The 13,210-nt window shown below is 49.3% G+C and overlaps 1 protein-coding gene across 1 annotated transcript in view; it reads left to right on the plus strand.

Moving 5' to 3' along the window:
* Positions 1-12,445, plus strand: part of LOC106585793 (cotranscriptional regulator FAM172A homolog) — a 319,763-nt gene extending 307,318 nt beyond the window's left edge. The window contains exon 11 of the mRNA XM_014172421.2: positions 11,688-12,445. Within this exon, the coding sequence (XP_014027896.1) occupies positions 11,688-11,851 (164 nt within the window). The 3' untranslated portion in view covers positions 11,852-12,445. The remainder of the gene's footprint in view (positions 1-11,687) is intronic.
* The last annotated feature ends 765 nt before the right edge of the window (positions 12,446-13,210 follow it).

Here is a 13,210-nt window from a genome sequence, read left to right on the forward strand (position 1 = left end):
TGTGTTTGGCAGGGTTGTGTGGGGCTCCATCGTGACCCTGGCTCTGGATCCTGTTCTCCTGCTAATGGACAGTCTTTATAGGCCTCCCTTAGACTCACTTCTTTTGAGCCACACTAGGACTGGGCATGGAAACAGACCATTCCCCCTCAATGGGCCAAAAACAAAACCGTGTCAGGCGAGCTAGCAGACCCAGAGTGTTTACCATTGAAATCCCCACTGATGATGACCCAGATCAAACACAGGGCCTGACAGAGAGGCAGCCCTTGTGTTTACAGTGACAGCCTCTTTTCATACACTCTACTAATCTTGGTGCACACAGACAGATATAATGTACTAGATTGACATCTATCAAATCTCTGTTCAGGTGGGAATTTGACTGCAGAATGAGTTATTGATAAATGATTGCATGATTAGATACGCACCGTATTCCATCGATACAGGTTGTTGATTCAAGCCATATACCATGGTTGATGCCACTTGTTTTTCAAAGGTAGAAATACAGTTCCTGTCCGAAATAAAGTTCAACCTCGCTGCGGTAAAAACAAAACAATTGCCGCAATAACATGTCTCTGTCCTCCCGATCAAATATTTTTACCTTTATTTAACTATGCAAGTCAGTTAAGAACAAACTCTTATTTTCAATGACGGTCTAGGAACAGTGGGTTAACTGCCTTGTTCAGGGGCAGAGCAACAGATTTGTACCTTGTCAGCTCGGGGATTCAAACTGGCAACCTTTCGGTTACTAGCCCAACGCTCTAACCACTAGGCTACCCTGCCGCCCAAATATCAATACCTTCTAGTTATTAATTGCTATTGATCAATGGTATTAATTAATCTGCATACCATCAATTACCACCTTCTACAGTCAAGTCGTTATTGTCAAACCCTCACATTTTGCAGCTGTAATATTAGACGTTAGAACGTATTTCATTTTGTTGTAATATTAAAGTCAAACTTGCATTGATGTTTGCTATGGCACCTGTACCGCGCTGCATGCACCTTCACGATAAAACATTCAGGAAATGTACCTTCTTGTAGGCAGGGACTATATTGTGTCCTTGGTAAGGTTTGCACAGTTCCAACAATACCATTTTGAACAGAAGATTGAGAGTGAAGACTGAGAGTGAAGACTGAGAGTGGCTCACTGAAGAAGAAGTGAGAGAGATGCTGAAGTTTTGCTTCAGCATGTATTGTGATTTGTTTGATAGTGTCATTTTTCAGTGAAGCCTCATTGGTGGGTTCCCAGTTAGAATGTTCTGTATTGAACATAGAGAAGTGTCATGGACAGATCTGCCTCAAGAAAGAGTTTTAAGCAGGACTTAAACCCTACTTACATCGTACCAACAATGTATGAATTCATTAATAAAATCTAAAGCATATTACCTGTATCCATACTCAGATTTGATCAAGGCTGTGAAATATATGTTTTTTCTCAATAGCCTTCTTCAACTTGAACAGATAGGAAAGTGAATGGAGGACAAATAGACCCCTTAGCCTTTAGATGACAACCAGAGAATGTCTGTTTCTATTGACGAATACAGATATTTATTGAAACAGTGCATTGTGTAGAGGAGTTGAGGGCCATGTTTCTGAAGGCCTTCTAGAGTGGGGGCCCTTGTCTCTGATGCACACGGCGACCCTGGAGAGAGAAGCCGCTTGACATTGAGAGGTGTTGTCGGGGTGGGCACATGTTTGGGCTTCGATTTTACTGAAGTGGACACTGGAGAATCAGACACTCGTATCCAATAGCGTGCTGCCCTTGGGCTCGGGTTATCTTGTAAATACTCTGCTCCAAGTCTATCAAAGCAGTGTCCTTTAAAGTGGCCAAGGCCAATCATTCACTTTAAAATAAAAAAACAGTCCGTCTCCGAGCAGGGTGGGGGAGAGAGAGTAGGAGTGTGTGTTGTGTCATTCATTATTTGGTGGCTCTGGTCTCCCAGGTTCCACTGTGTGATGGTTTGAATAGTATGAGTAAAAATGGAGAGACGATTTGAACAAGTTAATGTGAAAATATCTCTCCCTCTCTCTTTTTTCTCTCTCCATCTCAACCTCTCTTTTATCCAATCCCCTCAGCAGCCCCCGCATTAGCCATTCTGGTTCCTCATCTCCGGATGTGTGATGAGTTTTTCCTTGTTTTCTCCAAAAGCAAAACACAATAATAAATTAATAAAGAAACAATAACAGAAACAATAAAGAACAATAAAGAAACAATAACAATAACAATTAATAAAGAAACAATTAAAAGCAGTATGATAGACAGGAAATACAAACAGACCCCACTTACCGGCAACCATTGTATTAAAATGGCAGTGGTAATGCTGTTTTGATGAAATGCTGTGTTTCGGTAATTTGTGTCTGTGTGTGTGTGTGTGTGTGTGTGTATTTTTTGTTTGAGGGGATGTGTGTGGGATTAATTTATTGATTTGATTAAAGTAAAACGAAATACAGTGGAGTCACAGGGAACCACTAATATGTCACCATGATTCAATCAGACTTCAGTGTATCGTTATGACTGGAAGGAGTTCATCTGATGGTGAAGGGAACAGGGAGAAGGCCTACATTTAGATTGAAATCAATCAGTTTGACCGTAGCCTTGTTTCCGTGCTTTGTGAGTGGGGACAAAGTTGTGCAGGCGAGCTGAGTGACCCTGGCACCTGCTTTGACCTCTCTTGACCCCTTCCTCCAGCAATGACACATCCGGGCCATCTGACAGGCAAACAAAATGGCCGGGGTGCCCTCAGCGGCCCCACTCACCCAAACGGACCCACACACCCCGCACGGCGCCACACACCCCGCACGGCCCCACAAACCCCGCACGGCCCCACAAACCCCGCACGGCCCCACAAACCCCGCACGGCGCCACACACCCCGCACGGCCCCACAAACCCCGCACGGCCCCACACACCCCGCACGGCCCCACACACCCCGCACGGCCCCACACACCCGCACGGCGCCACACACCCCGCACGGCCCCACAAACCCCGCACGGCCCCACACACCCCGCACGGCCCCACAAACCCCAAGACGGCCCCACAAACCCCGCACGGCCCCACACACCCCGCACGGCCCCACAAACCCCAGCACGGCCCCACAAACCCCGCACGGCCCCGCACGGCCCCACAAACCCCGCACCGCCCCACACACCCCGCACGGCCCCCACACACCCCGCACGGCCCCACACACCCCGCACGGCCCCACACACCCCGCACGGCCCCACACACCCGCACGGCCCCACACAACCCGCACGGCCCCACACACCCGCACGGCCCCACACAACCCGCACGGCCCCACACACCCCGCACGGTCCCACACAACCCGCACGGCCCCACACACCCGCACGCCCCACACACCCGCACGGCCCCCACACACCCCGCACAGCCCCACACACCCCGCACAGCCCCACACACCCCGCACGGCCCCCACACACCCCGCACGGCCCCACACAACCCTCACAGCCCCACACACCCTGCACGGCCCCACACAACCCACACAACCCGCACGGCCCCACAAACCCCGCACGGCCCCACACACCCCGCACGGCCCCACAAACCCCGCACAGACCCACACGCCCCGCACGGCCCTACACCCCGCTCAGCCCCACACGCCCCGCACGGCCCTACACAACCCTGCACGGCCCCACAAACCCCGCACGGCCCCACACAACCCGCACAGCCCTACACCCCGCACGGCCCCACACGCCCCGCACGGCCCTACACAACCCTGCACGGCCCCACAAACCCCGCACAGACCCACACGCCCCGCACGGCCCTACACCCCGCACAGCCCCACACACCCCGCACGGCCCCACACACCCCGCACGGCCCCACACAACCCGCACAGCCCCACACACCCCGCACGGCCCCACACACCCCGCACGGCCCTACACACCCCGCACGGCCCCACACACCCCGCACAGCCCCGCACAGCCCCACACGCCCCGCACGGCCCTACACCCCGCACGGCCCCACACACACCGCACAGCCCCACACACCCCGCACAGCCCCACAAACCCTGCACGGCCCCACACACCCCGCACGGCCCTACACACCCCACACGGCCCCACAAACCCCGCACGGCCCTACACACCCCCACACGGGAGATAAACTAATAAGAGCCCCAGTCAGGAGCGGACATCCGATCGTCTAACAAGCAGGACACAGAAAGCGATTCCCCACCTCTGATCTATGCAATGGATAGTTCCCACAAACACTGTCAGATAGTGTTACAGCACAGCCGCCCATCACTTCAACATCCAAACTGGATAGAATGAGCTTCCATTACCTTTGAAAAGACAAAAAAATACTATGCGCACACTCAATTGTGTTTAATCGTTTTTACCAGAAGTAATTTAACATGATAAAACGGGTGCTTATAGTCCCTGTACTTGCAGAATATTAAATGAGAGTTTGATATTTTATTATCCTGATTTTCAGGATAATATCTTGTTTTGTAAAGTTCCTATCAATTTAAATGTCAACATCTAGGGAAATTATTAAGCTTTTTAAATTAAATCAATTTGTTCCAAAATTATCGAAAACATTAGATGTGCCGTGACTCACAGACTAGACTGAATATAATACACATTTGTACATGTGTGGAAAAGGACAAATATCAGCACCCACCAAAGTATTATTATATGAATAGCTATGTATTTCTGTAATAAATTCAGCAAAGATACAGTGCATTCGGAAAGTATTCAGACCCCTTCACTTTTTCCACATTCTGTTACGCTACACACGGCCTTATTCTAAAATGGATTACATTTTATTTTTTCCTCATCAATTTACAAACAATACCCCATAATGACAAAGCAAAAACATGTTTTTAGTAATGTTTTATTTTAACTGAAATATCACATATACATAAGTATTCAGGCCCTTTACTCAGTACTTTGTTCAAGCACATTTGGCAGCGATTACAGCCTCAAGTCTTTTTGGGTATGAAGCTAAAGTTTATCCCATTCTCTGCAGATCCTCTCAAGCTCTGTCAGGTTGGATGGGGAGTGCCGCTGCACAGCTATTTTCAGGTTTCTCCTGAGATGTTCGATCGGGTTCAAGTCCAGGCCCTGGCTGTGCCACTCAAGGACATTCAGAGACTTGTCCCGAAGCCACTCCTGCTTGTCTTGGCTGTGTGCTTGGCTGTGTGTTCGATCCTGACTAGTCTCCCAGTCCCTGCCTGTCCCTGTAGGGATGGTATTGGCCAGGTTTTGGGTGGTGCCAGGTTTCCTCCAGACGTGACGCTTGGCATTCAGGCCAAAAATTCAATCTTGGTTTCATCAGACCAGAGAATCTTGTTTCTCATGATCTGAGAGTCCTTTAGTGCCTTTTGGCACCTCCCTGACCAAGGCCCTTCTCCCCCGATTGCTCAGTTCAGCTGGGTGGCCATCTCTAGGAAAAGTCTTGGTAGTTCCAAACTTCTTCCATTTAAGAATGATGGAGGCCACTGTGTTCTTGGGGACCTTCAATGCTGCAGAAATGTTTTGGTAAACTTCCCCAGATCTGTGTCTCGACACAATCATGTCTCGGATCTCTACGGACAATTCCTTCGACCTCATGGCTTGGTTTTTGCTCTGACATGTCTGTCAACTGTGGGTCTTATATAGACAGGTATTTGCCTTTCCAAATCATGTCCAATCAATTGAATTTACCACAGGTGGACTCCAATCAAGTTGTAGAAACATCTCAAGGATGATCAATGGAAACAGGATGCACCTGAGCTCAATTTCGACTCTCATAGCAAAGGGTCTGAATACTTATGTAAATAAGGTGTTTCTGTTTTTTATTTTTAACATTTTTAAAAACCTGTTTTTGCTTGTTCATTGTGGGGAATTGTGTGTAGATTGATGAGGATTTTTTTAAATCCATTTTAGAATAAGGCTTTAACTTAACAAAATGTGGAATGAGTGAAGGGGTCTGACTACTTTCCGAATGCACTGTATATGGCCCTTCATGCTCACATCAATGTATCACTATAATTAGGAATTATGAAAAGAGAGTTTGATTCAAAAATAGGCCATTAGTACACAAGCAATTAAGTGATGGGGCTTTAAATAATGTACCACAGATGAAAACGAATTATAGCCAGCTTGTTTCTTTGATTCAGCCTTTCTCTCTGACAGTCACTCGAGGTGTTACTTTGGCTCTTCAATCAACTACCGTTTGTTTTGAACTATCACAGTACATGACCACTTGTGACGGCATAGAGCATTCAGCTACTGGTGAAGGGACGAACGCATGGTCCACATCTACAGAGCAGTTCATTTTCCCCTCAAACACCTTTCGTTCTCTCACCTCATCCCACACCACTGATAACAATAGTGTGCGTGTGTGTGTGCGACTCGCGACCGTGTAAGTCACATAGAGATCAAACAGCCAGTCAGTTACCCTGAGAGGAATCCAGTGGCTGTGACAGAGGAGGCTAAGCATCTAGGATCAAATAGACTGCATCTGTTGGCGCTGTCTGTCACTGTCCATCATGAGAGAGGAGAACATAGACCAACCAATAGAGAGGCTTGGAGGGGTGAGGGAACACAGGTTAACCAATAGAGATGCTTGGAAGGGGTGAGAAAACACAGGTTAACCAATAGAGATGCTTGGAGGGGTGAGGGAACACAGGTTAACCAATAGAGATGCTTGGAGGGGTGAGGGAACACAGGTTAACCAATAGAGATGCTTGGAGGGGTGAGGGAACACAGGTTAACCAATAGAGATGCTTGGAGGGGTGAGGGAACACAGGTTAACCAATAGAGATGCTTGGAGGGGTGAGGGAACACAGGTTAACCAATAGAGAGGCTTGGAGAGGTGAGAAAACACAGGTTAACCAATAGAGATGCTTGGAGGGGTGAGGGAACACAGGTTAACCAATAGAGATGCTTGGAGGGGTGAGGGAACACAGGTTAACCAATAGAGAGGTCTTACAGAGGGGTTATGGGGGCCATTCCTTTATTTGTGGAAATTAGAGAGGAGGGTGACCCCTGAATCTTACAAAACTTTTAATTTGAAAAATATGTGATGTACACAGGTGTTTGATTCATGTACACATTATGATGGTTGCTTTATTGATTCATGTACACATTATGATGGTTGCTTTATTGATTCATGTACACATTATGATGGTTGCTTTATTGATTCATGTACACATTATGATGGTTGCTTTATTGGCAGGAAACCGATGACATTAAAGTATTATCTCTAATTTTATACAATTAATTCCTACCTGAGATAATGATTCATAAAATAAGTATAGACATTACGCATTATAACAATAGTCCAGAAATATATATTTCATCTCATTATGTGTTTATTGTATTTAGGTGAAGATAATATATAATATATTACGGTATCATATTCAAGCGTTATAAAAACAGCACATCTCAAGAAGTACACAAAAGTGAGCCTTCGAGACACATTTTAATTTGCATACATTATCACAGTGACACCATGACCTGATCACTGGCTCATCATTGGCTCATGAAAAAGCTTTCTATTAATTCCCCAACTTTTACATAAGAGACTGGGGGAGGAAGGGTGAAGCCCATCCACTCAGACTGTTTATAGGAGAGACTGGGGGAGGAAGGGTGAAGCCCATCCACTCAGACTGTTTATAGGAGGAAGGGTGAAGCCCATCCACTCAGACTGTTTATAGGAGAGACTGGGGGAGGAAGGGTGATGCCCATCCACTCAGACTGTTTATAGGAGAGACTGGGGGAGGAAGGGTGAAGCCCATCCACTCAGACTGTTTATAGGAGGAAGGGTGAAGCCCAATCCACTCAGACTGTTTATAGGAGAGACTGGGGGAGGAAGGGTGATGCCCATCCACTCAGACTGTTTATAGGAGAGACTGGGGGAGGAAGGGTGAAGCCCATCCACTCAGACTGTTTATAGGAGGAAGGGTGAAGCCCAATCCACTCAGACTGTTTATAGGAGAGACTGGGGGAGGAAGGGTGATGCCCATCCACTCAGACTGTTTATAGGAGAGACTGGGGGAGGAAGGGTGAAGCCCAATCCACTCAGACTGTTTATAGGAGAGACTGGGGGAGGAAGGGTGAAGCCCATCCACTCAGACTGTTTATAGGAGAGACTGGGGGAGGAAGGGTGATGCCCATCCACTCAGACTGTTTATAGGAGAGACTGGGGGAGGAAGGGTGATGCCCATCCACTCAGACTGTTTATAGGAGAGACTGGGGGAGGAAGGGTGATGCCCATCCACTCAGACTGTTTATAGGAGAGACTGGGGGAGGAAGGGTGATGCCCATCCACTCAGACTGTTTATAGGACAGAATTCACTTTCCACACAGCACCGTGGCATTTAATCCATCCCTACATCTTTTAAGGGTATTACTTTGATTTGTAGCATGAGTGAGCTAACTGTCCTCCTCTCTCCCTCCTCTCACCCTGCGAGTCCGGTGGTCAGGTTAGCTCTGAGAGAAGCCAGTAGGCTGGAAGTCCGGTGGTCAGGTTAGCTCTGAGAGAAGCCAGTAGGCTGGAAGTCCGGTGGTCAGGTTAGCTCTGAGAGAAGAAGCCAGTAGGCTGGAAGTCCGGTGGTCAGGTTATCTCTGAGAGAAGAAGCCAGTAGGCTGGAAGTCCGGTGGTCAGGTTAGCTCTGAGAGAAGAAGCCAGTAGGCTGGAAGTCCGGTGGTCAGGTTAGCTCTGAGAGAAGAAGCCAGTAGGCTGGAAGTCCGGTGGTCAGGTTAGCTCTGAGAGAAGAAGCCAGTAGGCTGGAAGTCCGGTGGTCAGGTTAGCTCTGAGAGAAGAAGCCAGTAGGCTGGAAGTCCGGTGGTCAGGTTAGCTCTGAGAGAAGAAGCCAGTAGGCTGGAAGTCCGGTGGTCAGGTTAGCTCTGAGAGAAGAAGCCAGTAGGCTGGAAGTCCGGTGGTCAGGTTAGCTCTGAGAGAAGCCAGTAGGCTGGAAGTCCGGTGGTCAGGTTATCTCTGAGAGAAGCCAGTAGGCTGGAAGTCCGGTGGTCAGGTTAGCTCTGAGAGAAGAAGCCAGTAGGCTGGAAGTCCGGTGGTCAGGTTATCTCTGAGAGAAGCCAGTAGGCTGCAAGTCCGGTGGTCAGGTTATCTCTGAGAGAAGAAGCCAGTAGGCTGGAAGTCCGGTGGTCAGGTTATCTCTGAGAGAAGAAGCCAGTAGGCTGGTGAGGCTCCTACTCTAAATCAGTGTTCAGAACACACCAATGACAACAATCCATTAGCGTCCACACACTCTGCCTATTAAAGGAGTGGGCGAGGGCAGTAAAAGGCTGTTAGTTAGCAAGGCCCGGACGCTGGTAGACATCAGAGGCCTGCGCTAGCCACAGAGTGGGCGGAGCTCGTACGGGGGTCACCGGAGTGGCCTGGCTCATCAGCATATCGGCACAGAGACGCATTCCCGCTGACCCCGGCGCTGGGATCGGGCATAGCAGCTTGTGGCACTCCGGAGTTCAGTGCCAGTTTGAGGTGAAGAAAGGAGAGCCTTGGAATCGATCGCTCCTGAAGAAAGAAAGAAAGAAAGAAAGAAAACAACTTGTTAAGGAGCGATGAGACGGAAAAAAGAAGAGGAGAGATTCCTGTGCCTCAAATTGGATATAAATGATAGATGTGAGGTGCGAGCATGGCTGACTTTGTTTTCCAGGGGAGTGTGTTGTTGTGTTGAGCCCTACACAGGTAACACACTGTGGGTCTGGGGGTTGTTGACTCACTGATTGCTAGGCTAGTCAATCTGTCCTGAGGCAGTGATCATAGACTAGTCTGGTAAACCATGTACAGTGACCGCCCAGCCCAGAACAAACCAGACCAGACGAGACCGGCCCAGACCAGACCAGCCTGGGCCCTCACCCCTCCATCTCCATTATCACAGCCAGCCAGGTGGTCAATCTAATAAACCTTAAAGGTTATTTTTAATTGTATCCCTCCGGCCTGGTGCATGTAGAAGGGACAAGAGGAGAGACCAGGAGGAGGAGAGGGCTCTCACTGAACTGGTATCCTGACCCATCAACAAAGTAGCAAGGGCCCCATGAACTGATCGTGTGTATTGGAAACAGGTACATAAGCCTGCTGATCTGGGAGTCTATTAGATGGCTAATACAGAGGAAAGAGGCCTATACACTGCTATGATGTCTGGATATACACTGAGTGGACAAAATATTAAGAACACCTTCGTAATATTGAGTTGTACCCCCAGCCTCATTTCGTGGGGCATGGACTCTACAAGGAGTCGAAAGCATTCCATACCCCTTTCAAAGGCAATCACATTTTTGGTCTTGCCCATTCGCCCTCTGAATGGAGCACACACACAATCCATGTCTCAATTGTCTCAAGGCAAAATCCTTCTTTAACCTGTCTCCTCCCCTTCATCTACACTGATTGAAGTGGATTTAACAAGTGACAATAAGGGATCATATCGTTCACCTGGGCAGTCTGTCATGGAAAAAGCAGGTGTTCTTAATGTTTTGTCCACTCCGTGTATACCCTCAAATGCATAAACCAACAAGCAGTCCCTAAGCATCAACCAGTCTCTCCCTACTATGTGTTCACTACCTCAAACTGTGTACCTATGATATAATGGAGTATAACACCATTGTATCACACTATACCGTTTCCCTGAGATGGTGTCTGGGTACTGCTTCACAACACACAGTATGTTTCTAAGCAGCCTAGCCACCTGCTAGTAGGGAAATAAGTAGTGGTAGGGAGAAACATCGATAGTTAAATATTGGGATATTGTTTTTGACAATATATCGCAATATTATTTTTGCGCTAATCAGCTGTGCCTGCATGAAAACTCAACTATTTTTCCTTCATATCTTGTTGTCCATCATCTTTTTTAAATAGTGAGCAATGTTCATAATTTCTCATGCTCTCTTGTCCCTCTGCAGCCGACATATAGTGAGCAATATGTTTGGAACATCGAACCGTAAAAAAAAATCGCAGTATCGAATCAAAATACATATAGAATTGTGAGAATCACAATACATATCGTATCAGGACCTAAGTATTGAGATATCATATCGTGAGTCCTAGAAATAAGCCACTAGCCACTGGTTGTGATTGGTTGGTGAGGAGCGGGCGGTGGAGCAGCTGCAATAACAGAGGTGTTGTGTAGCAGCTTTTGCAGCGATACAGCGAACCCCTGACCTTGGAGAGCCGAGAGGAACCCGAGGCGTGTGTACCAGATTTCAGGCTCCCCGTGACCCCAACATGGGAACTGGCTCACCTGGAGAGGGGAAACCAAGCTCCTCCTCAGATCACCTGATACGCTGGCTGCCTTAGTGCCTTCTCACCACTGCCTCTTTCAAGCAGCCCTGAGAATGAATGAATGAATGAATGACGGTCCACTGGTTTCGCTTAGTGCATCCATTGTGCATAACTCGCATTAAATGAAGAGACAGACACGGGAGAGTATGGGGTGTGCACTATCATGAATCAAGATGGATCAAATATTAAGACTATCCCGTTGGACTGCTGGGTCAGAAGTTAAAATGGATGTAATGTCCAATAAGCTTGTTGCTTGCACTGGATACACGCTTAGCTACAGTATCCAGGTTTAGAGGGGAATTATGTTTTCTATTTACAAAATGATTTTTCTCTAGCCTGTTAGGTGTGTGTGGTGTAACTGTAGTATATTATGCTTTATGTGACTATCCTCCCTCTGTTGTTACACAGTGGACGGCCTGATTGTGAAGCCTGTCTCTGTGCCTATGTATTGTGCAGGTACAGAGCGACACGAGCTGACATCATGGAGGAGTTTTAACTCCATCTTCCAGTTCTTCAGCAAAGCTCTACATACTGGGGATGAGTACGAGGAGGAGTCCTCCAACACGGTCACCACACGCAGCTCCCACAGGACCAAACATGACCACAACCACGATGACTAGAACTACACCTACAGGAGGGAAACACGGGGGGGGGGGTCAAATCCTCTATCTAACCTCCCTCCCTCCTTCTTTCCTTCCTCCCTCATCTTTGTGTGATCTCTCCCTTCCAGCTGAGCCCCTCTCCCGGCTCGCAGAAGCGTTGTTTTACTGGCAGAGTGCAGGTTGGCGGTGGTGGTGTATACATCGCAATAGCGCTTTGCATTATTTCTAGATGAGTGCAACTGTCAATGCAATATGGGCTGAGTGTTTGCGCTTACCGTGGGCTGTGGCGCTTGGCTGTGGTATGGGCCACGGAGCGGCCGCAGCGGCTCAGATTAAGGCTGACAGGCGCTGTGCACAGTGCGCCGTGGTCCACCTCCAACTGTCCTGACATCGCCCTGAATGAGCTAATGCCCCAGCAGCCCTCCCCACCACTCCCCGAGGTCCTAAAACCTGCCTGACCCACGGGTCTCACAGTCCTCCTCAACAAACACCACTCATACACTTAGAATATCTATCTCTCTTCCTCAACCCAAACCCCCTCCCTCACCTCAAACCAACCCCCCCACCCTTAACCCAACCCCCCACCCTCAACCAACCCCCACCCTCAACCAACCCCCACCCTCAACCCAACCCCCTCCCTCCCTCCCTCACCTCAACCCAACCCCCCCACCTTCAACCAACCCCCACCCTCAACCCAACCCCCTCCTTCACCTCAACCCAACCCCTCCACCCTCAACCAACCCCCACCCTCAACCCAACCCCTCCACCCTCAACCCAACCCAACCCCCACCCTCAACCCAAACCCCCTCCTTCACCTCAACTCAACCCCCCCACCCTCAACCCAAACCCCCTCCCTCCCTCCCTCACCTCAACCCAACCCCCCTCCTTCACCTCAACCAACCCCCACCCTCAACCCAACCCCCTCCTTCACCTCAACTCAACCCCCCCACCCTCAACCCAAACCCCCTCCCTCACCTCAACCCCACCCCCCCACCCTCAACCCAACCCCCTCCTTCACCCCAACCTAACCCCCCCACACTCAACCAACCCCCACCCTCAACCCAACCCCCTCCTTCACCACAACCCTCAACCCAACCCAACCCCCCACCCTCAACCCAACCCCCACCCCAACCCAACCCAACCCCACCCTCAACCCAACCCAAACCCCCACCCTCAACCCAACCCCCCACCCTCAACCCAACCCCCCACCCTCAACCCAACACCCACCCTCAACCCAACCCAAACCCCCACCCTCAACCCAACCCCCATCCTCAACCCAACCCCTCCACCCTCAACCCAACCCAACCCCCCACCCTCAACGCCCCCTTCACCTCAACCCAACCCCCCACCCTCAACCCAACCCAAACCCCCACCCTC

Source organism: Salmo salar, chromosome ssa24 (genome assembly GCF_905237065.1).
Source record: "Salmo salar chromosome ssa24, Ssal_v3.1, whole genome shotgun sequence".
Lineage (NCBI taxonomy): Eukaryota > Metazoa > Chordata > Actinopteri > Salmoniformes > Salmonidae > Salmo > Salmo salar.